Consider the following 26,218-nt stretch of genomic DNA (forward strand, 5'->3'; position numbering starts at 1 on the left):
GTCAGCCAAATTTATTTACAAATGTCTCATTAAACATTATATTTTTATTTTCAATAAATGTTTAATAATATATTTGATTTTATTTGCTTTGAAACTGTACGAAGTTCTGGGTTAAAAAAAAAAAAAAAAAGCAATACTAGCTCAATGCATTTCAAAGGCGGCAAGCTAATGAGTGAATATTTATTTCTTAAATGTAGAAATCTGTGCGGATGGTCGCTTATGGCTAGGCGCGGTCAGTGTGATAGTAGAAATAGTAGCAGCACAAGTACAACCAACAACCCAACCTTACCACCCTTACTATTAAGTGCGGGGCCAACGTTGTGCGGGACTGCAAAAACAGGCACCGTGTTTGTCTTTTGCAGTGTTTGTCGATGTGGCATGTGGCAGAAGGTGTCTTCGTAGTTGCGCCTCTGGCGCGGTGAAAGCTGACTGGTGATAGGCCCATTTCCCGTTCCTCACCTGCTTCTTTGAGTGCCGCAATATGGAACGACTGTACCACGCCTCGAACAGCATCGTGGAAGACATCCACCAGTGCTTCAAGAAATATGAGGTCTCTGTCGGCGAGGAAGCGCAACGCATCGAAGGTGTAATTCAGGAAAAAATCAACGAGCTTTCATCAAACTGCGAGCGGCTCTCCATCTTGGCCAACAAGGAGCCAGTGCCGCGTCGACAGAACGCAAAGATGAGAGTGGACGAACTCAGGTATGAGCAAAAGCACCTTCAGGCTGCTCTGGCCAATCTACAGCGCCGCCGCTTCGAACGTGAAGAAGCTCTGCAAAACCGAGAGGAGCTTCTTTCGAAGAAATTCGCCACGAATGACAGCCGCGACACGGCGATCTACATCGATGAGTCGTTACAGTTCCATTCCAGGGCGCAGTCCGCCCATCGCAATGTGGACGATTTGATTGGCAGCGGAAGCAACATACTCACCAATCTGCGGGAGCAAAGGACTACGCTCAAGGGCGCGCACCGAAAGATTCTGGATGTGGCCAACACACTTGGCATGTCCAACACCGTAATGAGGATGATCGAGAGGCGAACTTACCAGGATAAGTTTATCCTCTTTGGTGGAATGTTTGTGACCTGTGTTGTGATGTACCTTGTGGTGAAATATCTAACGTGAGATCATATGTGACTTAGACGGTGGTGCTACCAAGGTTGACCAAATTAACAAACTACAAATAAATAAAGTCCTTGTTTCGTACCAAATCTTTATTGCAAAATGACTGTGCCAAAGTACTCTGCAACTCCTTAACTGAAATTATGCATATAGCTGCATCACTTGGTCAGCTTCTTTTTGAGGTTCTCAGTGACTGCTTCAAGGAAGTCCATGGTGTTCAGGTAGTCTCCCTCTTTTACACTGGAAAAAAAAACAAAAAAAACGAAACATCAAGGTTTGATTAGGGTGCTGATTGCATCATGCTGTTTGGTTAATGCCTGCTGTATTTAAGAAGTATTGTTTAAGTTTGACTTTATTTAGTGCATTGATTGCATTTTTGCATAACTTAGCGCAAAGATTGCTGTACTATCTTTGAGAAGCAAATGAAGCAGAGCCTATATTCTGAGTCTGCGTCATTTTCTCCCTCGGAAATGCCGGAACAGGGATTGGCGGCAATCAAACTGACATCCAGTTCCGGTGCTTCAATCAATCAGGGGACTCGACTCTAGGGCAAAAGTGATACACAATCTGAATACGGACTCAGTTCAGTTACTTTTGGCAGACCTATAATGAAGCACTGATACCAACCATGAAGCCCTAAAATACCTCTAAATGTAGGGGCCTTGCCTGTCAGGAAATTTTGATCCTGAACCTCAAGGAGACCAGCATGCGAATGAAGCAAACCATAACCTCGCTACTTTTGGCAAAGGGGGTTAAGATTTCTTGTATGTACTGAGTAAATATGTGCACTTGGTCAGGCTTGAGTTCTCACTTTTTTAGTCCGTGGATGCATCCAGCAAGGTCTTTGGTCATCTTGCCTGACTCTACTGTCTCAACGCAAGCTTTTTCCAGGGCTTCGCAGAACCTGAAATTAAAGAAAAGTTGAGAACCAATTCAATGCAACCATGTAAGTTATAATCATATGAGACCAAGAACGCCTGCAGAAGGCTTCATTGCCACCTGCAGCGATGGCATTGTCAACGAAGACTAAGATAGAAGATGATGTTGAACAAGATGAGAATGACTCATAATGCATAATTAACAATGGTGCGAGTGCTTTGTGGTTGCCTCTAAGGGAAATCTTGCGCCCATTGAAAAACCGGTGGGACCCGGCGACACTAGACATTGAACCTGGCACCTTTCGCATGCGAGGCGGATGCTCTACCACAAGGCCACCACTTCAGTTCTTGCGTGTAGCAGAGAAAATGCAAAAAAAAAAAATTACTGCATTGCGAATCCTGACCACACGGTGTGAAACCAATGTTACATTTGTATCCACATTTACAATATTCAAAGGGAAACTTGAGAGCTTTTTTTCTTCAGCTTTGTTAGCTGACACTGCAATTCCACTTTCCATGGGCAAAGTCCTTTGCTTATTACAACAAACCCTTTATTCACAACACTGAGGAAAAGAATTTTAAACAAAAACGCTGCTACATGGCCAGAAGTAATGATTCATGGCACACAGTGAAAACTCCTTGGGTTAGTGAAAGGATTCATACACTGCTAGATGGTTCAAAAGCTGGCTTTTGATGAGCCATCATGAAATGGCTGAAGTTATCAAATACTAAACGTTTGTTTGAAAAGAAATAAATTTGAAAGTTTCCTTGGCAAGCAGGAAGAAGGTATCAACTTGTGAGTGACATGCAATGCCACAAACAGTGTTGCCCATAGAAATCGCCTAAACTGAGATCACAAAAATGTCAAACATTGAAACTTATTTGCATGCAGCATATATGAAATTCTTAACAGGCACCAAAGATAGTGAAATGATGAGCCCCACTGCGGTGGCACAGTGGTTAGTGTGCTCGACTATCGAGCTGGAAGATGCGGGTTCAATCCCGACCATGGCGGCTGTATTTTGATAGAGGTGAAACACAAGGCGCCTGGGCGCCTGTACACTGTGCAACTCTGCCACTGCATGTTAAAGAGCCCCAGGTGATCAAAACAATCTGGAGCACCAATGGAAAATCTCTTCCTTGCACCCGTCAGAAGCGGTGGACCTCCTTGCTGGCCCTCTCTATCTGCCTCTGCTGCCCTTCCTCTCCTAGCCAACCTTGGGGCAATGATAAGGAACACAGAAGTGCCCGGCGGCTACTATAATGTTATGAGAACAGCCCTCCTTTCCCCTCCCTAGTCTTCGTGGGTGGCATTATCGGTGTCGCAGTAGCAGAGAGAGTCGGCAGGGCGATGGTGATACATGTGGACGGGACAGGAGCTGTCGAGGTGATGGCATTACATTTGCGTTACTCATCTGCCTACTGCCCGAGCTATTGAGAAGGCCACCATTTTGAGGAGATCCTCAATAAGCAGTTTCCCACTCGCTATTCCTCAATTAGTTGTTCTCTGCGGCCACAAATGTGGTCAAAGCTAGTGGTGCAGTCTTGGCACTGAATGCACTAGAACCCCAACATCCTTCACTATGGCGCTTCTCAAAGCCTTAGTCACCTTTTGACTTTATAGTCCCATAACGAATATGATCATGAGACAGGACAAATCTGCAGTAAAAGCTTTAGTAGGATAATAAAAATAAACAAAAAACACCAGAGTTCAATCACTGGGTCGAAATAGTCTCAATCCGAAAGCTTTGGCATAAGTTGTACTTACTTGTGTAGATCAGGGTTTTGATCCAGCTTGGCTCTGTGATCCAAACCACGGGTCCATGCGAAGATACTTGCAATGGGATTTGTGCTAGTCTTTTTGCCCTGCAAGTGAAATAAGAAAAGTACAACATTGTGCAGCTGCATGAGATTATAACTCAGAATTTTGTAAGATCATCACTCCTTAACAGGGAAAAATTAAATTCTAGCTGAAAAACGTGCACTGTCAATTGAAGGTTGGTTGCAACAGAAACAAGTATTGAGATGCGGACAAAGCTGCTTTGCCAAATGAATTCTTTATTGAAAGAATTCAGTAGACAGTTTCTTTCTGTGTCTTCGTTCTACCATTTCTGCTACAATTGCCCTGCCACGGTGGTTCAGTGTTTGGGTGTTCAACTGCTCACCCAAGGATGCAGCATCGAATTCCAGCCACGGCGGCCGCTTTTCAATAGATGTGAAAAGCAAGGAACAAGTTAAAAACTCGAGATAGTCAAAATTTCCAAAGCCCTCCATTACAGTGTCTCTCACAGCCATTATCGCTTTGGGATGTTAAATCCAACAAACCAAACAAAACCATTTTTGCTACAACCAACCTTGAAGTGTTAACTGACACAGTTAACCACACTTTTGACATACATTACTAAAGCATGCTCAAACATGTCAAGTGAGCAAGCTCACTCAGGGAGTTATTCAGTAGGTCATGGACAGCTAGGGTAAATGTGCGCTGTGGAACATGCGAACTTAATACCCAATTAATCCCATGGTGCCAGCCATGAACAACAACAATATGGAATGCACAGCAAAAAAAACTATGTTGAGCAGTCCCGACTCCCTAGTGTTGTTATTTAGGCTTGAAGCTGTAGAATTGGCTGTGCCCAACCAATTTGCCTATACCAATACACTATGTATCAAACTTGACCTCTTATCAGCAAAACTAGACGAAAGTAAGAAAAAAAGTCTGCTGATTTAGCGCACCAGTCTTCACTTCGGTTTTGCCATGCAGCCATAATTACGGCATCATGTGATAGACCACCCAACATCTATATATTATACTAAAACCCTTCATTAACTAATCCATATGAACGTGCCTATGTGGTCCAAGAGTAGCGCGTCTGACTCGTGGTCAAAGGATCCTAGTAGGCTCAATTCCCAATCCAAAATGATTGCCAAAGTTGGCAAGCTTCAAGAAAACATAGGCAAAAGTAGGTTAATGGGAGCTGTAGAGCTAGTGCAATAATAATCCAAGCGTTTATGCCTAGCTATGTAATGTGCTAAACCTGACGAAAGCTGTTGCTGTGCAGCTGACTATTGGTTGCTAATGCCCAAGAACTTTATCAAAGTGTAAGACCTGCAGACTATATGACAACTGCGCTACCACAATGGCACGTGTCAAGTGATGTCACAGGACCATCACACGATAGTGCATCAGCGACCATTTGACGATGGTCACATGGCTAGAAGTTGACTATGTGACTGGACACGAGTGGATTCTGCTGGTCTGTGCCTCAGAATCCGTTGGAGGGGTTCTATACAACAAAGTTTGCTGTAAACGTTCACAGAATGAAAGTGATGATTCCTTGCTTTATCTAAGACTTAATATAGTGATGAAAGTTGAGTTAAATATTGATACTGTGTTCATCAAAGTGTGCGTAAAAGCAGAAATGCCACTGCCAACGCTACTATGCATGCTCATGCAAATTCAAGTTTAAAGCTGCAATCAGATATGAACATTAAAAGCAGTCAAAATGGTGCATAGCTACAGGACAGAAACTAGGTGACACGTTTATTTTGCAACAGCAGAGGAAAAAAAAAAAGCTGGAAAGGGCTATACTTACATGGAAAAGGCCATGAAACAAAAGAAAGAAAGATGGCAGTGCGATTATCTGACCACATTTAATACACCCTGCTGGCAACTGCAGCTTACGTCAGTGTCGGGCAAAGGCTTGCCACCAGTTCTGGTCTCCTGAAGCTGCAAGTTATTTCGGTATGTGAAACCAACGTGTACACCGACTACGCAAAGTAATGCAAGACCAGATACTGCGTGTTAAGAACCATGTACATATCCTTTTCACGAAGCTTTGGCATAAATATTACAGAAGTTATACGAACCTTTTGATGCTCTCTGTAATGCCTAGTGACAGTTCCATGTGCTGCTTCAGCCTCGACAGTCTTCCCATCAGGACATACCAAGACGCTTGTCATCAGACCAAGAGAACCGTAGCCTGTCAAAAACAAAAGCAAAACAAAATGTATATCAGCCAATGTGAAAATGGGGAGCATCTATGAATGTACTACTACACAAAGAGCCATGCACTTAGAGCTAGAAGCAAGAACTCCAGAAGAATATTTAAAAAAAAATCAGTATATTAAAAATTAAAAATAAAATCAGTACCTGGCTGATACAGAGCAGGAGTGCATACAGACCGCCTTAGGAAATAAAAACAAGGCTATACAAAATTTTCTGAGTGCTGTGGTGCTCAAAGAATAACGGTAACCTAAGGATCAAACATTTATACTTTATAAGCCTTCATCATACTTTCACAGCTTCATTGCCACATGTAAAACTATGAAAATATTGTACACACATACTTCTTCTAACACAGAAATTTGTAGACCGTTATGCTCCTGTTGCACTTTGCAGCAGAATCTGACAATTTACAGTCACCCATGACAAAGTTTGGAGCTACTGCCACAAGCTTTACAAAGCTAAGTGTAGGTACAGAAATAAATTGCTACGACTTTCGCATACTCCTGGTGAAGAAATGTGAAGGGCCATTTTTGTTCTACAGTTTTTAACTTGGTTATAGATCTGCGCCATAGCAGTCCTCCTGAAATTTCAGAGCCTTCTACAAAAAGAAACTGAAAATGACCTTGAGCAATAATATCAGACTGCACATCGCCATCATAGTTCTTGCAGGCCCAGACGAAACCACCAGAGGACTTGAGCACTTGAGCGACCATGTCGTCGATGAGCCGGTGCTCATACCACATTTTCCTTGCTTCAAACTTGTCCTTGTAGTCCCTGCAAAACAGAACAGGAAATTGCTCATGAAATAACAGCTACCTGCTTTGTTAGCTTATTGAAAGTATCTGCAAGTTATAATAGCAGGAAGAATGCATAGAGGACCATGAATGGCGAAACGATTGGAGTGGGGAAGAAGCTGTCAACGTTGAACAAATCCAAAACCACGAAAAGAGTCCCCAGTTTACACGACTAACAAAGCAGACAATGTCAGCACAGTACATAAAACTCATATTTAAATTGCAGACAATTATGCTCAACTTTTTTATTTTTGTTTTATTTTTTATTTTTTGCGTGTTGACTTACTGCGCCTTTGCCCAGCAGAGCATCTTGCCAGCCAACTCTGCTTCATCGTGGTGCAACTGTTGTCATATATAATCAACTGCACTTGTATTAACAGATAGCCCCAGTATGTTAACCAGTTTGATTACAACGAAATTTTAGTGACATGTTCTAGCTGATCTCAATTTCAGGATGGCTTCATCTAAGAAGTTAAAAAGTCCTGATGTACAATTAGTGACTTTCCGCCTTCAACTGCTTAACTGCAATTGAAAACAACCTATCTGCTCTCGTAATAGATACACCTTTTACTCTGGTTTTAAAGAGTACATTTTTTTTCCCTTCGTGAGAGAAAAAAGAAAAGCACTTTCATGGCAATTTTGATTTGGTGCCAAGGGGAGAATGAGATTGTTCCACTAGAGGCGACTGGACCCCTACATGGTTCACCACGTGTAATAGATCGCCTGTTTCTTTTGACGTGAAGTCTGCTAACAATAGTCACTGCTTGCAGGTACACTTTTCAAGACACCTACAAAGCCCCATCTCTTGAACTGCACACATAACTTACGAAATCAACATCCAATAGGAATGGTCCAACAGGGAACCAACAACCAATAGAAAAAAAGAAAATAAACCCTCATCACAAAGGATTCCTCTGTTCCATCTGCCGTATTAAAGACTACAGGAACCTGAGATCTCACCTCGTGCTAAAAGCTACAAGTTGCACTAGGGGAAGTACACATTGGCTCTACTTGGACTGAATTATAGGGCGCTACACTGAGTTATGCGGACGCGACAAGGACAAGCTGTTCACCATGTTCACGAGTACAAAAACATGATGAGGTGCCACAATTGCACATAAATAATGCGACCATGAGAAAAAAAAAAGTTAAGATTAAAGCAAGATCCCAGGTTGTTCAAGCACACTACCACTAAGTAGCTAAGGGCTCGAAAAGAAAAAAAAAAGTGACATCATCGGTCATAGTAAAGCGGTTTTCATCATTCATCGGCACGCCACAGCTGCTTTCCATTCTTTCCATTCCCTACTGCACCAAACTATTTCAGCGCCTACTCTCTTTCTCTCTCTGGCATGTGCTGGCTCCTTTAGATGCTCATAGCCCCTTTCTGCTTTAATCGTGCGGACCCAATGTCATGTAAAAGTTGGCTGCTTCTCACAGCTCGAGAGCCTGTTGGTAATCTTGAGCAAAAAGAAAACAAGTTTGCGCTGAATTTCTAATCTAGATTAAAAAACAAACAAACACATGAGATGTACTTTGAAACCGATGAAGTGAGGAAAAAAACATGCGTAAGAATCGTGTAAATATGATACATACTCTTCCAGCCTACATTTTGTCCCATCTGTGTTGAAGCTAATTTTTCTTAATATTTTACCCTCCACCTTGTAGTGAACATACCCCCAACATTTTTTAGCTAAAAATGAGTACATTATGCAGTAAAAAATGGAATTCAGATTCGTAAGCAAATCATTTCATGAATGTATATTTTGAGGAAGCTTGTGTGAAAGCAATGTGGACCTTGTTACGTTACTTATGCATCTGCAACTATACTAACAACATAGGTGTCCCATTTCGGTTTGTTTGCAGGCTGCCCAGTCTCAAGCAATACTAAACTCTTTACATTTAGAACATCAGTTCTGTGAGTATTACAGAGATGGCACCACCTGTTCCACCAGCTAGTGCACATTTCATTTCCCGGATAGGTAGGCCTAAGACAAGGAACCATGCAGACTGCACCACATGACTTCTGCCTCTTGGAAGATGTCATCACACTAACTATTTAATAAATCATGTATCAGCTTATAAAAACAAAGTGACCAGTAAGTACCTCTCGTAGATGCTCTGGAAGATGTCCTTGAAACGGCCATCATACTGCTTGAGGATGGTGTTCTTTGTGCTTAGGTAGAGTGGCCACTCTTTCATGAGGGCATACTGGAAGCAGGAGTGAGCGAAGCCCTCAATCGACTCGTCTGTGTTGTACATAGCCATGGTTACACCACCCGATTTTTTGAAGTCGAACACCACATGCCGTTGCTTCTCGCCGCCGTCGGCGGGCGTAAACACCAGCTCCACCTTACCCATGTTGGACACAACCCTGTCCATGGCCTTGTACTGAAATGAGAGAGATGGATGCACAGAATTAGGTGACAGACGTACAGCTGGTGTATGTGCAATTGAGTTTGCAGGCACAATCTGCTAAAGGCAGGAAAGGTTGTTTTTTGTTTCTGGCATAGAATGCTTGCAAGGGGTTCAGCTGCGAGATATAAATGCACAGGCAAAAAAAAAAAAGAATAATGAGCCGATGTCTCAATGATAGCTGTTAGCTTGAAGGTGAACAAATCTACATGCAATATATGATGACATTACAACTTCACCACTGCCGTGTTTACAGCATTAGAAACAACCCTAAAGACAAAGGAAAGCACTCTGAGACAGGTGTACATACAGTAATACCTCATTAATTTGACCTTCATTAATTATGAAAATCGGATAAATTAAATCAGGGGTGCAGTCCCGACTGATGGCCATGTAAGTCTGTGGAGCAGGATGCTTGTTAAGTCAAACAACGAGCGGTCTGCTCTGATTAGTTCCGACAGAAGATTGTGTCAAGGTACGACCTGAGCAGCCAGCTATTACCGAAATAGACATCCCCAAGCCTCAGTTGGACAGAAAAATGGTGTCCGCGCACTTTGTGGGCACCATGGCAGGCATGACAATGCTCAGAAGTTCCCCATTACCGAAACAAAGCTACATTTTAACTTCATGCCATCCTGCACTATGATCACGTGCACGCTTCAACCAATCACGCCGTTTCAGATGTCACTTAGCGTATCAATGTTCTTTTATTCTGAAATGGCATAACGCTGTCATAACGCCGACACACATGTCCCTCGCGTGCATCTTCATGCTGCTTTCAGTACGCTGAAATCACTGAAACTGGGCGTTGGACATGCGCAGTTTTATTGCACTGCACATTTAGCCACGATGCTTCACTGCATTGACAGGCAGCACTACGATTGCATCGTACTAGAAAAATGGTAGCAGAAGCCTTGAAGATTTTGGAGCACTTCTTCAACTTTCCTTACAGTGTGCACAAAGTAAAGCACTTGAAGAAACTCAGAGCGCCCTCACTCGGGTTTCATCTCAAATGCAGGCAAAACATCCCACAGGTGTTCACTAGACAAAATTACCGAAATGCAAACAGTTTTCGGCAGTTATTTTTTCAGGCCCATTGGACAATTTGAACTTTCGGTTAATTCGAAAAATTTTTCTGGTCTCATGAAGGCCAAATATTAACAAGTTTACTGTATTCCACTTCTTGAGACAGTTCCTACTCTCGTTACCTCAAGGATATAATTTTTATAAGTTCGGTTCATTGAGTCTGACACAGTAGTTACTAGCGGTAAATAAGTTCGCCTCCCGCATTGCTGCTTTCCTATGCACTGTCAGGCTCTTAGAGATGATTTGGTTCGTGGGGTTTAACGTCCAAAAGCAACTCAGGCTATGAGAGACGTCGCATTGGAGAGCTCCAGAAATTTCGACCACCTGGCCATCTTTAACGTGCACTGACATCGCACAGCACACAGGCGCCTTGCTTTTCACCTCTATCGAAAAGTGCCTGCCGTGGCCCGGATTCGATCCCACATCCTTGGGCACAGTAGTTGAGAGCCGTAAGCACTGCGCCACCCTGGCGGGGTTCATGGAGAAGGATTCCCCTTGATGGTGTTTATGAGAGCGTTTGAAATAATGCTACACATCGCACCTGATCACCGAAAGCATGCCTTCCGATGACAATGGGCTGGGTCCATCCGGGCACGAGGCGGGGGATGTTCTTGCACAAGATGGGCTCCCGGAACACGGTGCCTCCAAGAATATTACGGATGGTGCCGTTGGGACTCGGGTACATCTTCTTGAGGTTGAACTCTGAAGCATGGAGAACACATGGATCATCAAGGAAAGAAAGCAGCTTGCATCTTGACAGAGCAAACTGTTTCAAATTTTCGTATCAGAAAAAAAACAAAAAAAAAAAAAAAAACAAAAAACAATAGAGGCATTGTTCCAGCTGCTAGAATAAGCACTAACCCTATGGTGACATCTAGTCATTGGCTGCACGTAGGCAAAAGCTACAAAGTTCCAAAGTAGCACAAGGTTCAGCAATAAACAGGTAGCATTACCAGCATTATGTAAAAATGGAGAGTGAACTAATACAAGGACGTACAATTTTGTCAAAATAATACAGCAAGTGCAAATGACTGCAGAATAATACAAAAAATAAAAGATATCCTACCAACTCACATGGAAAAACAAATCAGTAAAAACTTCTAGACCAACAAACGTTTCCTTGGAAGAAATTTATATGCGGAATTTCCCATCAAACCTAGAAGGAGCAAGTCATAAACAGTGCAACTAGCTCGGCTAACTTGTGCTTTCACAGCATCCATCTGATGCAAAATAAACCTGCTTGTCATTAGCTGTGTGGACAAACTGATTTGTTTGGTTGGTTAATGGGGTTTAACGTCCCAAAGCGACTCAGGCTATGAGAGACGCCCTAGTGGAGGGCCCCGGAAATTCAGATCACCTGGGGCTCTTTAACATGCACTGACATCGCACAGCACACGGGCGCCTAACTTTTTGCCCCCATCGAAAAGCGGCCACTGCGGCCAGGAGATGAATGATCCCACGTCCTTAAGCACAGTGGTCGAGCGCAATAACCAAGACACCATCATGACAAGGTCAAACTGAAGTGTGTGTGTGTCTACTGATTGCTACATTCGAATAAAGAAAAGACTACTGTCACTGAAAAATAGAGCCGTTAAAAGCTAGAAAAGTAAAAAAGTATATATATACAAAGGTGTTGCCACCAAGGCCACTTCACATGCAGACTGCAAAGATGCCAAGTATTTTTTGCTTTTGGGTCTTTGAGGCTTGGCACCATCCATTCCGGCCATTAATCACAGAGTCTAGATTTCTGATGTCACTGTCAATGCAGAGAGTAAATAAAAATATTCCGACTATAACCCGAAATTTCTTAGCAAAAGTATGTTCTCTGCAGCCCAGGTAACATCAACAGAGCAGCTAAATGCCAAGTTATTGATTTTTGACTAAGAACACAGACTGGATCGGGTGTCAATGTGAACGGTCGTTTCCGTGCACTAACCTTCAACCCGGGCCTCGTCAGGTGTAATGGTGGCACACTTGATTCCCACATTGTACTTCCTGATGGCGTGCGCTGCGTCATATGTCACCTGGTCGTCTGTCTTGTCACGACTTGGCAGACCAAGGTCATAGTATTTACAATCCAGCTTTAGGAACGGGAAGATCAACTGCGGAACAATACACGAAAGAGAGATAGAAAGACAGAGAAATAAAATTAACATCTAAGAAAAAAGAAAAAGATGCCAGCTTAGTTGACATTCTATCAATACTTGTGACATGCAACATACGTTAAGCCAAGAAACACAAGGGTTCGTACGCCGCTTCAATCCTAGGTTTACCACCAAGAAACTTGTGAGCGGCAACTGCTGTAACACGTGCCATTAAAAAAAAAATTACAAGGGTTCAACGCTGTTGAACCAAATATTGAGCGAAAGTATTAGCTACGGGTGACCGAGCTTTCTTTTTCTTCTTCTTCCTCAGCCCACATATAAAGCCCCGCTTTAACCAACCCATATGAATGTGCTTTAGTGGCCTATAGGGGTAATGTGAATGCCAGGGTCCTAGCAGGCTGATTCTAACGTAACCGTCCCATGTGAAATGAGAGACCCAAGTTGGCGGCTCCTGCCAGCCCATGTGTCACGTGGGGTGTGACGTCACAGCGTCACCTAGGTAAGACGTAAATGCGGCCGGGTCACGCGAAGGCTTGAAATTGCAAGTAGTATTGCTTTTGCAATAAAAAAAAAAAAGAAAGAATGGAGTTAACTCACAGTGCTTCCAAAGACATGGGGCACAGCATGAACACTAAGTGCAGTGCTCAGATTTCAACGGTGGAGGTATGTGCAAGCAAACACATGCAATGACATGTGGGAGCACACTGTTTGACATCACAAAACAGACAGCGTGCACATGGCACTGCTTTGAAGATTAACACATCACACATCAAAAACCTATCTCATTGTCAAGAGGAGATTCAAACACAAAATCCCCACAGAGGCAATTGGTTCTCTGTAACCGGATGCAACTGAAAAAAAAAAAAAAAAAAAAAAGTGCAATCTGGCCCTCCGAGGAGCCCCTTGTAGCCAATGACGTCGACTGACTACAATGACATCGTAGATAATCCCCTTAAACCTGATAGCACGACAATGCAATGCATGACAGATGAAAGGGGGTTCATTACAACATAATCAGATTAACTGCATCGTCACGAAAAATTGTCTGATGCCATTGGCTGAAGGATATCTTTTAAAGGGAATTTGCCACTTTTTTATTCAGTTGCATTTAATTATATTACCAAGCAAGTGAGCTGTGTTGTATCTGAGGCTGTTCCTACTTTTATTACGACTTCTGCACCATGCTTTCCCTCACAGACATTGTCTGATGTGTTCAGTAAGTACTCTGCAGGTTGAAGATTGTGGAAACCGTATATCATGCAACAATTAATATGCACTGGCGTTTTTGAATTTACGTATAATAGAACTTTCACAAACTACTGAGCCATTTTCATTATACTATACTTCATGCATATGGAACAGCAGAACAGCAGACCTAATTAAGGCAAAAGAAAAACACATATGGAAACTGTGCATTTCATAATGCAGAAAATGCCGACATTATTCTTGGATGCACTTAATTATAAAGCATAACCAAGCACATTCAGCACCTGCCTTCATTATTTGGCTTGCAGCTTGCCATAGCAATTACTAACTTAGCAGGCACATAATGATCTAAATGTTTAGAGACGCCACCAGTGGGCAATGACAGGTCTGAACACCTGGCTGCTTTCTACTAGTGGTTAATTTTATCTACAGAGGAGAATGAATTACACAAGTGAGCACTACAACCAGATCACAGCAGAGCACGTGGCACAAAACATACCTCTTCTTTAATCTTCTCCCATATGATCCGTGTCATCTCATCACCATCAAGCTCCACCACTGGGTTCTGCACCTCGATCCTTTTGTCTGTTCCATCTGCAGATAACAAAATAGAAGAAGATGGAGAATTAATTTTGGAAAACAATAACAGCAATTATGGAAGAATGAATTACTGGAAAAACGTGCTAGGCTATCTTGTAAAATAAAATTAAGAGGGACTTTACAACTAAAGTAGTGAAAGGCAAAAGCCTGATGGTATTAATTAACTATTAATGAATGCGATTAGCTAATCACTAATTAACTGATTAATATATAATTCATTCGAGTAGTTTAATGACTAATTAATTAGTCAATAAACTGATCTCATTAACCATTAGCTACTAATTAATTAAATATTTGGTTATTAATTAGCATATGGCCATATAAGTCACGCATTCGCGCATACTGTGGTGGTGCTTTGTGATTGGTCGAGACCTCTCCGACGTCATCCCGTCTCGACCGATCAGAGGCGCCGCAAAAGCGGGACACATTTTGTCCACCACAGCCTTTTGCCTTAATACAGTACAAAAAATCTCGTTTATTTCACCACTGTTAATTTGGAAATTGGAATAATTCGAACTCTGAGAGCTGTCCCGACCAACGCCCATGTAAGCCTAAGCGTCAGGTGTCCGTTAATTCGGACAGGGTGTCAGGTTGAGGTACCACTCGCGAAGCCAGCTATTTCGGTCAAATAGACCTCCATGAACCTGAATTGCTTGGAACAGTGGCGTCAACGCACCTCAGACAGGCGCGACGTAGTCATCTGCTGCTAAAACGTAGCCCAGCAGCATAGTTTCAGTTTCGATCCTCTTAAATTTTCGCCATTCCATAACTGCCATTGGCCCAACGCATCGGCCACCCCCGCCATGTCGGCCTGATTTGCGCGTCAATGGTCTTTTAGTTTCATTATGGGGCACGCCTTACGACTACGAATATTTCTCTCTTTCGCATCCAGGTCCTCCGTGCTTCGAGTACTTTGACCCGTCACGTTCCGAGGATGCTTCACCGCACGAGTATCAGCGCGCAACCCGTGAGGTGAAGCATCCTCAAAACACGGCGGGGTCATTTGAGAAGCACCATGCCACTGCGTCGCACTGAGAAAAGGGCTGCGGGGGCATTGACGACTGTGCAGAAATTCTTCGACACTCCCGATAGCGTGCACAAAGAAAAGCACTGGGCGAAATCGCGAAATGGCGTAGCTGTCACTAATATCAAACGTATAGACATTCACATTCAAGGTACTCTTAAAATAAAATTCCTGTGATGCAAACGGTTTTCTGCAGTTCTTTTTAGGGACATTCAATAATTACAAGTTTTCCTGGTCCAAATGGGGACCAAACTAACGAGATTTTGCTGTATATCAATACTGGGGTGGTTCGGAATTTTACCTAATCCAAAGCAAGCAATAGGGCCAGAACATAAGCACGTGCAGTCACGGCAAATGGATATGAAAGCAAAGAAATGGAAAGGTGCGTGCAGTCTGAGAATGTTTCTCATTCTCAGTTCAGTGACAATTAAAACAGAAGATAGTGTATGAGCTGCAAACATGTCAATTTCCCTTTTGCTTTCGTTTTCCTTGTCTTTTCTTGTTTGTGCGTGAAGTAGAAATAGGTTGGTTTGGTTTTGGTTTATGGGGTTTAACGTCCCAAAGCAACTCAGGCTATGAGAGACGCCGTAGTGGAGGACTCCGGAAATTTCGACCACCTGGGGTTCTTTAACGTGCACTGACATCGCACAGCACACGAACGCCTTGCTTTTCGCCTCCACCGAAAAGCTGCCGCCGAGGCCGGGATTCGATCCCGCGTCCTTGGGAACAGTAGTCGAGCGTCGTAACCACTGCGCCACCCCGGCGGGGTGAAGTAGAAATAGGCTTTGCCTCATAGACTGAAACTATTGATTCGGTGATGAGGTGAACAAATGCTGTGCATATTATCCGCTATAAAAGATATTGCAGTATTTGTGAGAGATGAAGGAACATTCATTTTTGGATATGTGCATACCATCCTCGATCCCGACCACTACGTTTCGATTGGGAGATAACAGAGAGGCGTCCGTGTGCTGTGCGACGTCAGTGCACGTTAAGATCCCTAGATGCTCGAAATGATTCCGGAGCCCTCCACTATGGCACCTCTTTCTCTCTTTCCACTTTCACTCCCACCTTTCCTTCCAGCCCTGTTCAGGTGTCCACAGAACAAGTGTGACATACGTACCGCGACACTTTCCTTTTCTCTGAACCAATAATAATAATAATAATAATAATAATAATAATAATAATAATAATAATAATAATAATAATAATAATATTATTATTATTATTATTATTATTACTACTACCACTACTACCTCCTCGTATGAATGGCGGACACATTTTCTCTTTCTGCCACGGCCGCACTGTGCTCGCGAAGGCCGTCCAAACAATGTCCAGGTACTATTTAGTGCAATTCGTTTCTACGCATGCTACAGTGCCACTGCACCGTCTGAGCTAGCGAGCCCATCAAGCTTCTCGCATATCATTAATCTCTCAAACCTTTTTCCGTCTTCCGCAAAAGCGACTGACGCAAAAGACAAAAAAAAAGCCAGGGCCGCCCATTACTGCTGCACTGGTGGCCGTAACAAGTTCAGCGCGCGCGGAAAAATGCGCGCGCGCGGAAACTTATGGACAGTGGCGCCCGTTCCTGGGTTTCGCGGCGGCGTCGGCGTTGTCCCTCGTAACCAGCTCCACTTTCACTCCCACCTTCCTTCCTTCCCCTTACGGCGCGGTTGCTGTGTCCACAGAAAACGAGTGAGACAGATACTGCGCCTTTCCATTCATGTGAACCAATTATGAAAGGCACGCTTCACAGCTCAAGTGGACTTTCACTCTCACCTTCCTTCCTCCCCTTCCGGCGCGATTCAGGTGTCCACAGAAACAAGTGACCAACACTTCGCCTTTACATTCGTGTGAAGCAATTATGAAAGGCACGCTTCACAGCTCAAGTGGAAGACGCGACCACAAATGGTGCACACTGCAAAGATAATTCATGAATAATGCGAGCGCCCACACCGAACTGCAGGGTAACATGTGCAGTAACCGAGAATTCACACACTCACAGAGAAAAGCATCATATTTTGATGTAGCTTGCTTAAATACACCTAGTTCACCACGGTAAAAAAAAAAAAAAAAAAAAAAAAAAACGCTTTTCAAAATATGTCTCGAATGGCATCGTTCCAGCATTAAGCTCTTTGGCGCCTGTTCCTGGGTTTCGCGTCGTCGTCGTCGCCGTCGCCATTGTCCCTCGTAACCAGTTGTCTGTAATTGTACATATATGTCTTGCTCGAATTAGTTGCCTAAATCTATAGAAAAGCTGAAACAGCTGACGAGCTGCGCTCAAATTTCGCATTAGAAAGTACCGTAATCGTCGTCATTTTTTTTAGAGCGCAGCTCTTTGGCGTCCGTTCCTGGGTTTCGCGTTGGCGTCGTCGTCAGCCTCGTAACCAGCTCCGCCCCCCTTTCATCCCCCCAGCGCTAGCAGCGACCGACTGATACCGCTGGATGCCGCTGACGCCGCTAGAAAGTCAAGATAACGTGACTGCATAGAACACCGTCGCCGCCATGCAGAAAGAGGAGGGGAGGGTTCCCCCCCCCCCCCCCCCTTTTCTTGTGTGGCGGATAGGGTGCTCTTCAGTTGCCGACGCGCCGGTTATTTCACGTAGGCCCCGGCACGTCGACGAATACGTGACCACCTTCCCACGGCTAGGCCTGGTTCTTGGCGCTGCGGAAGAGAGGGTATCATATCGTTTGCGTCGGCATCGGCGGCGTTGTCCCTGAAACCAACTCCGCAGCTGGGGTTGACTCACTATGGCGTCAGCAGCATCAGTCAGTCGCTGCTATCTCTTCCCTCCTCCCTTTATCGCGTTGTCCGCTTGCTGCGCGCGCTTCTGCCCCCATCGTTTGCCGCTGGGTGTACACGCCGCCCCCCTCCCCCCTCTTCCTGCGAGTCTCCAGTTGTCAAAGCGAAGGCTCGAACTTAATTCCTTTCTTCGCTCCTCCACCAATGCAACCCCTGTGCGGTGGCAATCAGAGAGCCAGATCGGTGGCGGCGGATCTGTATATGTGCACCGCCCGAGCCGAAATTGCCGCTGCCGTTCGCCACTGCGAAATTATCTGCCAGTTCTTTCTGAGCCATGAGCGAGACGAATGTTGACATAAAGACAAACAGGAATTTCTTCACACTATTGCGGGAGAACATCCCGTTCCTCTCGCTCGTAACGCGTCCCACGGCTGCGACAACCTCGCGAGGCACTTGTATAGATCTCGTCTTTGAGAATCAAGCATTGGTGTACCAAGTCGAACATATATCAGTCTATTTCTCCGACCACAAAGCTTCCTTCATGACTGTCAAGAACTGTTAGTGGAGTCTTTGTTAAAGGAATACGTGTGAAAAAAAAAAAAAAAATTCTGTGATAGCGCATACATGTGTTGCTCGATTTCTTTGCCTCAATCTATCGAAAAGGTGAAACAGCTTATTTGCTGCGCTCAAATTTCGCATTAGGAAGTAACGTAATCGCCGGTAATTTTTTTTTTGTTTTTTTTTTTTTAAAGAACGGTTGAAAAAAAAAAATAAGCAATTAAAAAAAAAGCAAATTGCGGTTCTTAAAATTCTCTGACATTCCTCAAGAAATCGATTCAGTCAATTCGCACTTCAAGTTCCCTAAAAATTGGAAGATTTCTCCCAAAATTTGTCAAGGTCTCTCCTGATTAAACCTAGTTATCCAAGTATGAGCTCTATCCTGCGACGAAGCGCTGACGCACTCGGACCGGCAAGCATATCTATCCATGGCGAGACAGCAACCAAGCGCCGGCATACGCCGGCGAAGCATTTGTTAAACTCCCCCGCCTAGTCACGAAGTGGTAGAAAATTCTTTTCACCGGCCGTAACATTAAACAAAGCGGGCGTTTCGACATGCAAGATGGGGAGCACGCAACCCACTTCCCCGGGCCCTGATGTAAAAAAAAAATAAAAAAAAAAAAAATAAAATAAAATGACTAGAAAGCGAGTCAGTCTTAGATTTTGTGTTATCAACAAAGTTTCCTTTCTCACTCTCTCAAATAACCTTTTTAAGTCTGTTTTAAGCAAGGCCGGCAGCGGTCCCAAGTGCCGCCTAGTGTGCGCGCGCGCGAGCCAAGCCGGCAGTGCGAAATGCCAGTGCACAGCAGCTGCCCGTAGCGGCGGCGGCCTCTCCACTCCTTCTCCGTACATGTGCTCGCGAAAACACAAAGCCCGTCTTCAGCTCAGCGTGCGGTTCTCTGCTAGTGTTTGTTGTCTCACGGACTTTCTCGGCGGGGGTTCCGTAACTCAATTACCCGCACGCCCAGCCGCCTCGCATGCTTGCGCGCATGCCAGCTTTCCTAGGTTAAAGTCCCTCCCCTCACCGAAGGCGTTCGTGAAGCACGGCACGCAACGAAGGTCGATCGGAACATGTGCTCCCGTCGGTGTGTTTGTTCCCGCAGTTCACTCCGTTTTACACTCTGGCGACGCTGAAGAGCTATGGCAAACGGGGGAACGCATTCCGACATGTAGTTCGCGCATTACGACGTGGCGCACTCCGGGGAGTGGTTTAAAATTGGTTGAAAATGAAAGCAAATGATGATGATGTGGCTATCCCTTTGCATCGGGTGGGTGCACGATGTGCGCCCTAGCAATTTACATGCCATAAGTCATAGGCAGAAACTTTACTAGTGTCGCCATCTATCGTGCGTGCCTGTCGCTAATGTGAAATGGAAAGCGTAGTGATGCTGCCAAACGCTATTTGGAGCAATTTAAGGAGCGCAAAAATCTCCCATTTGGTGAGAGAAAGAGAGAAAACTTTATATAAATATTATATAAACTAATTACGCGCGTGGTTCAACCAGGTCCGGGAAAGCATTGTCGAATACGGCCTTTCAGGCCTGTAACCTGTAAGTCTTGCGTTGTTTCGGGCAGTTCCAAACCATGTGGAGGATGTCGGAAATCGCTCCGCCGTCCGGACATGTATTTGTGAGGTATTTGAAGCATAGGAATGCCGATTTTGGAGCAATTAAATTTCCAAACCGAAACACTTTGTAGCTTAAGGCTACAGCATTCCGCATTTAGCAGCATTCCGAAGAACGAATTTTTACTGTCCAAGTCTCTAAGTTGGCGAACAGTGCTGCAAAAGTTAGTGTGTAGTTAAACGAGGGTCACACCTTTAGGTCTTAATTATTACCACACCGGAATGAGACGACCAAAGAAGATTTTGGATTTTTTGGAATAGGAAAACGTGCGTTCTGGAGCAGCTTTGGAGCAGGAATATATGAGCATCTAGGAGACATTTCCCGTGGAAACGTTCCAACCTTGATTAACCGGTCCATTTTCACGCCACGCAATAAACAACAATATGTGGACCGCTTATCCCTGTCGTGACGAAGTTCGGATGCAAGAAATTCTGGCCAGTGAAAATTCGAAAAACACGCTATCAGCCAGCGGTGAAGAAATGAAGCAGGTTCGGCTAGTTGGATGCAGTTCATTTTGAAAGCTAAACTTCACTGTACGCGAAAGAGAGGGGGGGGGGGGGGGGCAGGAACTGTGTACTAAGCCAAATTCCTCGCGCGTCCCGCCGTCGCTGCTGTGAGCAACAGCGCACCAACGATTTGGTGTACTGACTCAACGCTATAAGGCGCCTCGGAAGAAAACGCGGAGATGTACGTCCCTTGCCAAAATGCGAGCGGGACCTCTTTTACAGGCTCCTCATTACTTCCACGGAATGCTGTCTCGAATATTGATCTCTATGGGACTTAAACAGATTACCATTTAACTCAGTAGCAGTTTCCCCGCACTACAAATCGCATGACTAAGCCGCGTGATGCACAACGCGGGTGACGCTGCACGTGCTAGACGCAGTTCATCGGACTGGCTCCAGGGCTTTTAAGGCGAAAGCTTTAATGGCTCATGCTGTCGTGGACAAAATGTGTCCTGCTTTTGCGGCGTTCTGATTGGCCGAGGCGGAATGACGTCATAGAGATCTCGACCAATCACAGAGCACCACCACAGTATGCGCGAATGCGTGCCTTATATGGCCATATGTAAACCAGTGAGCAGTTACTAATTAACAAATTAATTAATTCCCAATTGATGACTAATTAAGTGATTCGATTGATTAATTCATTCGTTAATCAATTACTTAAATAGTGTCAGTTGCTTAGCAGAAGGCGGCACTTAGGCTTTCGCCTTTCACTACTATAGTCGCTAAAGTCCCTCGTAATTTTGTTCCCGTCACCAGTTTCTTTTCGCGGAATGCTTCCTCTCGTACGGCAGTGACCGGAGGCTTGTGCGAGAGCGCGGAGTCCTCATCAGCTAATCAAGTATATCGTGCATGATTACTCACATTATTGATCATATTAATCAAACGCCCCAAAAATCCCCTGTGCTTCCCTTTGTGTCAGTGGCTGGTGGCTCCCTGTTTATGCAACGCAGTACCGGTGCTCCAAGCCTCCTGAAGGTAAGATTTTTTTTTTTTTGTCCTACCTTACAAAGGCCTCTTCCATATACCTATTAACCCGGTCCTGTGCTAGCTGTATTTACTTGATCCCCGCAACTTCCTAATCTCGTCTTCCCTACTAACCTTCTACTGCCCCCCTGCTGCGCTTGCCTTCCCTTGGAATACAGCAACCCTTTTCTACAGCTTCCCACCTTTTTGAGCCACAGTTGAGTACTGGTAAGATACATTTATCTGAAGGGACATTGGAAACGTAAGTATGCCCATAAGCAATGCTTACGAAACACCTGTCGAGACCAAACATGGAAGCGGTGTGGCCAGTACTATACAATTATTATTCGTGTCTTGTTGAGCATCGCTCATTCGGCATTTTGCGCGTTCAGCGCTTCATGTTACAAGGTAAGAAATAAAGTTTGTGACGAAATGTGTTTACCTAGCTCATCTAAACAGATTTGCATTAGTTCAATCGTCCGGGTGAGCGCCACATCGGTATCATTGAACCGGCGTTTCGTAAGAAGTTATCCACACTAAATATGCGAGCCCGTAATCCGCTCCCCTAAATTCCAGCTTTGCCAATCACGCGAGATAATGATGACAAGCAGTTTGACTACATTTTACACATACACAAAACACCGACTGCAAGAACGGAGACATGGACAGTGAAGGCAAACGGATGGCGTGGGCATTCGAAACGGGGACTCCCGTGGAAAGGGCCGTGGGAAGGGCTTCACAAGCGGCGGTTTACTATAGTAGCCCGGTCGATGTTGCTATTTCGGCGCCACAGTCGACTTACGCGGGCTCTAAGTCAGGGCCAAACGATCAAGGCGCACGCTTTTCGTGCACTCTGCCATTTAAGTAAATAAAAGCAGACTTCAAACCCTTCCTCTGCTCCTGTATCTGATGGCCGCGTTTGCGGGATTTCGCGAGTCAGTTTCAGCGATACGCTTAGAAATCTTACTTCTGAAACGAAAGATGTTATATACTGGTCCTGAAAGGACGTAGCGGCGGTGCAACTAAGTGATATACGGTATGTGGGTTCATTACCTTCTCAAGGTGGCACACGGGCTATGAAAGATGCCGTATAGTGGAGGGCTCCGGATCGATTTCGATCATCTGCAGGCTTTCTTTACGTGGGCTATTAGATTGCAGCATCAGGTCGTTTTGTTTTTTGTTTTTTGAGTTTCGCAAAAGACGAAATGCGGCCGCTGCAGAAGGGATTCGATCAAACGACCTTGGGATCAGAAGCCGAAAGCCATTGACATTGAGCCCCCACCGCAGCCAGTGCGAAGTGTGGTAGGTTGCGTTAATGTCCTACGGCCATTTCCACGTGCTTTGCGAGAAATTTCAACCAACTTTTTGTGTGTATGTACGTGCCAAGTAAATAGCTGGGAGTCCCTAACCTTGGGAGGAGCAAAACAAGAAAAAGAGCAAGGAGGAGGAGGAAGAAAAATTGTGCTAGAAATGTTTTTTTTTTTTTCTTTTCTCAGAGACGTACAAAAAGCGGAAAGAACATCGTGTTTACTTCCCGGTTTTCTGGCCTGGCCTGTAAACCGATATTTTGGGAAGGAGTATTTACGCGCACGAAGACAAACTGGCAATGGCGTGCGTCAGAGGGCCTATGTATACACTTCCAGCAGTATATACTTGGCAGGCGCACAGCACAAGTAAGCAAGTAGCCGTACCTATTCGACGGCCCCTTGCTCGCATGCCCACGACATATGTCGGGAACATACGTTGGAATATCTATTTCTCCTCTCTCTCTCTCTCTCTCAACACACACACACACACACACACACACACACACACACACACACACACACACACACACACACACACACACACACACACACACACACACACACACACACACACACACACACACACACACACACACACACACACACACACACACACACACACACACTGCTAAACATCGATGATGTCCTCCACTACGGCGTCCCGAGTAGCCCTGGAACGTTAAACGGCATAAACTAAACCAAACCAATTTAGACATCTTAGGGGTTGGGGGAACCGGAGGTACACGTCTTCAATACGCGAAGTGAAGCCGAGGTCACCGTGTGCTTCCGGTGACCTTCGAACAGCTTCGGAGTCGAGTTGTAATTTAAGCTACAACCCCTTTGGATAGCTATGTTCCCACCAAACGTCAAGGTTAACGACATGGAAAGTAGTTTAACGCGTGAGCAGCTGCGTGGCGAGACACGTGATCGCTGACGTCAATCTCGACCATATTGTTGCGTGTCGAGTGCCCTGTATTGGCTGTGGCTCGGGTCCTCTGGGGGACTGACCCGCAGAAACGAAGAGACATGGGCTCAGGAACAGGAAATATTAAGAGAACTGTATTCTCATTATTAACACAGAGTAGCATAGAAGTAGACGTCACATGGCAACGACAGAGACCACAAAGGGGAAAGAGAAGAGCAATGGGGTCGGGCGCTCTTATATAGAGTTCAGTCCTTCAGATCATGCCCCTTTTCCACCAATCAGCGGAGCTCTCTCTTCTGCGTTGACGCTGCGAAGTCTAAGAGGCGGATAGGTCCAAGCCCGTTGCCGGGAGCTCCTTAGATTTTGTTGTTCTCACACGAACACACGCGCAGCCGTCATGTGCCTCAAGCATTTCACACAGGGAGGCAATCGCAGCTCGGGGCAAGTATCAGAGTTTCGTAGGTCCAAGACGAAGGGAGAGGGGGATGTGTTCTACCGCTTCCGCCGCGACGGTACACTGCCATGAAGAATGGTGTCTTCGCTGCAGCCACAAATGCCGGCTGCTGGCGCCACGTCGTCGCCTCGAGGCAGCGGAATCGACGGTACGGCTCGCTGGGAACGCTCGGGTTTCAGGGTGGAATTCGTCCGGCAAACAGCGGGGTCCACGAACTCAACAATATATAGAGGCGCCAGCGCTCCTCGGCCGGAGCTATCGCTTCACACTAGGTTTAACCAAAGCTTAACCACAGCCAACTTTTAAAGATATACTGCAAGGCATGCTCTTCCACTGACCTCAACATAATATAGTTCAAAAGGAGGCCGCGAAATTTCGAAGACAATTTATTATATTGCATGAAGTGGTGCATAAAGGCCTATACAGTGGTGGAACTGGCTTCTTGTAGCAGCTTTTGTAGCAGAAGAAATTGCAGTTTGTAGCAGAAATTTCAAGTTTTGTAGCAGGAAAAATGGCATTTTGTAGCAAATATTTGAGCTTTTGTAGCATAAAAAAAAATGTTTTGTAGCAAAATTTCAAATCTCGAGACGCTTAAATAAAGATTCGGCTTATTTCTGGAGCCCAATTGCTTAGACGTTTATAACTACCACAGCCATGCAAAAAAAAAAAAAAAAAAGCCCTTAAGAAGCCCTTAAAAAGCCCGAAATTAAGCAAACAGGAGGTTTTTTTATTCAGAGGGAAGGCATTACGAGATATGCAACACTGTAAACACTGTACCCTTGGAAAGAAGGTAGCTAGCTGTCTTCATATAAAAACTCCCTGTAGACATTCATAACTGCCGCTTCTTAAAACTGCAACTTTGAGGCACTATTTCTTCTCTTGCCTCGATGACTCCACGCTTGGACAGAGCCGCTGCGAGTCTTTCCTGTCCAATTCTTCAGAAGGGCTTGTCCGCTCTCAACGTCTGCAAAAGTTTGAACTTGGCGCCTTTTGAGAAAAGCAGCTCAGCATTGGTGCTCATATTCCAGGCCAGCCTGATCTCTTCCTGTACCTTTTCCTGATTCTGACCTTTTTTTTTTTTTCTGGGTGTCCTCGTCCTGTACATCAGGGTAACGTCGAATAGCCTTTATACTTCAAGAGCCGTGCTGATTAGAAGGAAAGTGGGAAGAATACTTTTGCAGGTCCTGGGTGGAGATTTTTTTCCCCTCGAGAGAGGCGGGCTACTGGCGCTGCTCTGTCAAAAGTCGCGATGCGCGGGGATGTAGAGTGAGCGCCGATTCTGTGCGTTCGCTTTCGTTCTTTTTCTTCCAGTGGTTTGGCGGGGTGGCTGCAGGGTAATCAAAGCGACGCAGGGACACGGAGTCTGCTTCTTCGCAGCTTTTAAAGCGGACAGTTGGGCTAGTTGATGGTCTTTACATTCAATGCACATGGTAACCAGCTGTCTTTAGCGCTAGTTATCATGTGCATTGATTCTTCGCAGCGCACTGCAGGGCCGGATTGTGCGTATGCTTTCCTCATTGTAATGGAAACGTCCAAGGGTACCATATGCAGGGCTGCGCGTGAGTTATTTGCACACGCGGGCGCCCACACACATGCAGTTTTGTAGCGGCGGAAAAGAAATGACTGTCAAGACTGAGATAATACTCTAAAAGGAGTGTAAACGTTGACGTATGGAATTAAGCTGTGTAGTTATGCAAGATTTTCTTTATATTGAACTTAAATTAAAGTCAAAGTTTATTTCCCATCTAAAACTACAGATGGAGGAATCGTAGAAAAAAGCTGCCCTTGGGCAGCTTGACGAGTCTACAATCCTAATTATTATTGGCAGGGAGGCAACACAAGAGTTTATACAGTTTTAAAAACAAGCTCATCAAGAAACACCAGAAAATACACGAAACAG

General features: G+C 44.8%; 2 protein-coding genes across 2 annotated transcripts in view; one reads left to right on the plus strand and one right to left on the minus strand.

Moving 5' to 3' along the window:
* The first annotated feature begins 171 nt into the window (after positions 1–171).
* Positions 172–1,387, plus strand: LOC146208535 (Golgi SNAP receptor complex member 2-like). The gene has a single exon (XM_084594535.1). It carries the CDS (start codon positions 482–484, stop codon positions 1,121–1,123), a length of 642 nt encoding a protein of 213 aa, XP_084450661.1. The 5' UTR covers positions 172–481; the 3' UTR covers positions 1,124–1,387.
* The window catches only part of LOC146208536 (isocitrate dehydrogenase [NADP], mitochondrial-like), a 38,687-nt gene continuing 13,660 nt past the window's right edge, over positions 1,192–26,218 (minus strand). The window contains exons 2-10 of the mRNA XM_084594522.1: positions 14,110–14,204; positions 12,236–12,401; positions 10,841–11,001; positions 8,906–9,189; positions 6,630–6,781; positions 5,869–5,981; positions 3,767–3,864; positions 1,932–2,024; positions 1,192–1,360 (exon numbers count right to left, since the gene is read on the minus strand). Coding sequence (XP_084450648.1) covers positions 1,279–1,360; positions 1,932–2,024; positions 3,767–3,864; positions 5,869–5,981; positions 6,630–6,781; positions 8,906–9,189; positions 10,841–11,001; positions 12,236–12,401; positions 14,110–14,204 — 1,244 coding nt within the window. The 3' untranslated portion in view covers positions 1,192–1,278. The remainder of the gene's footprint in view (positions 1,361–1,931; positions 2,025–3,766; positions 3,865–5,868; positions 5,982–6,629; positions 6,782–8,905; positions 9,190–10,840; positions 11,002–12,235; positions 12,402–14,109; positions 14,205–26,218) is intronic.

This window comes from Amblyomma maculatum, chromosome 1, assembly GCF_055883805.1.
Source record: "Amblyomma maculatum isolate TAMU_Amacu chromosome 1, ASM5588380v1, whole genome shotgun sequence".
NCBI classification, from domain to species: domain Eukaryota; kingdom Metazoa; phylum Arthropoda; class Arachnida; order Ixodida; family Ixodidae; genus Amblyomma; species Amblyomma maculatum.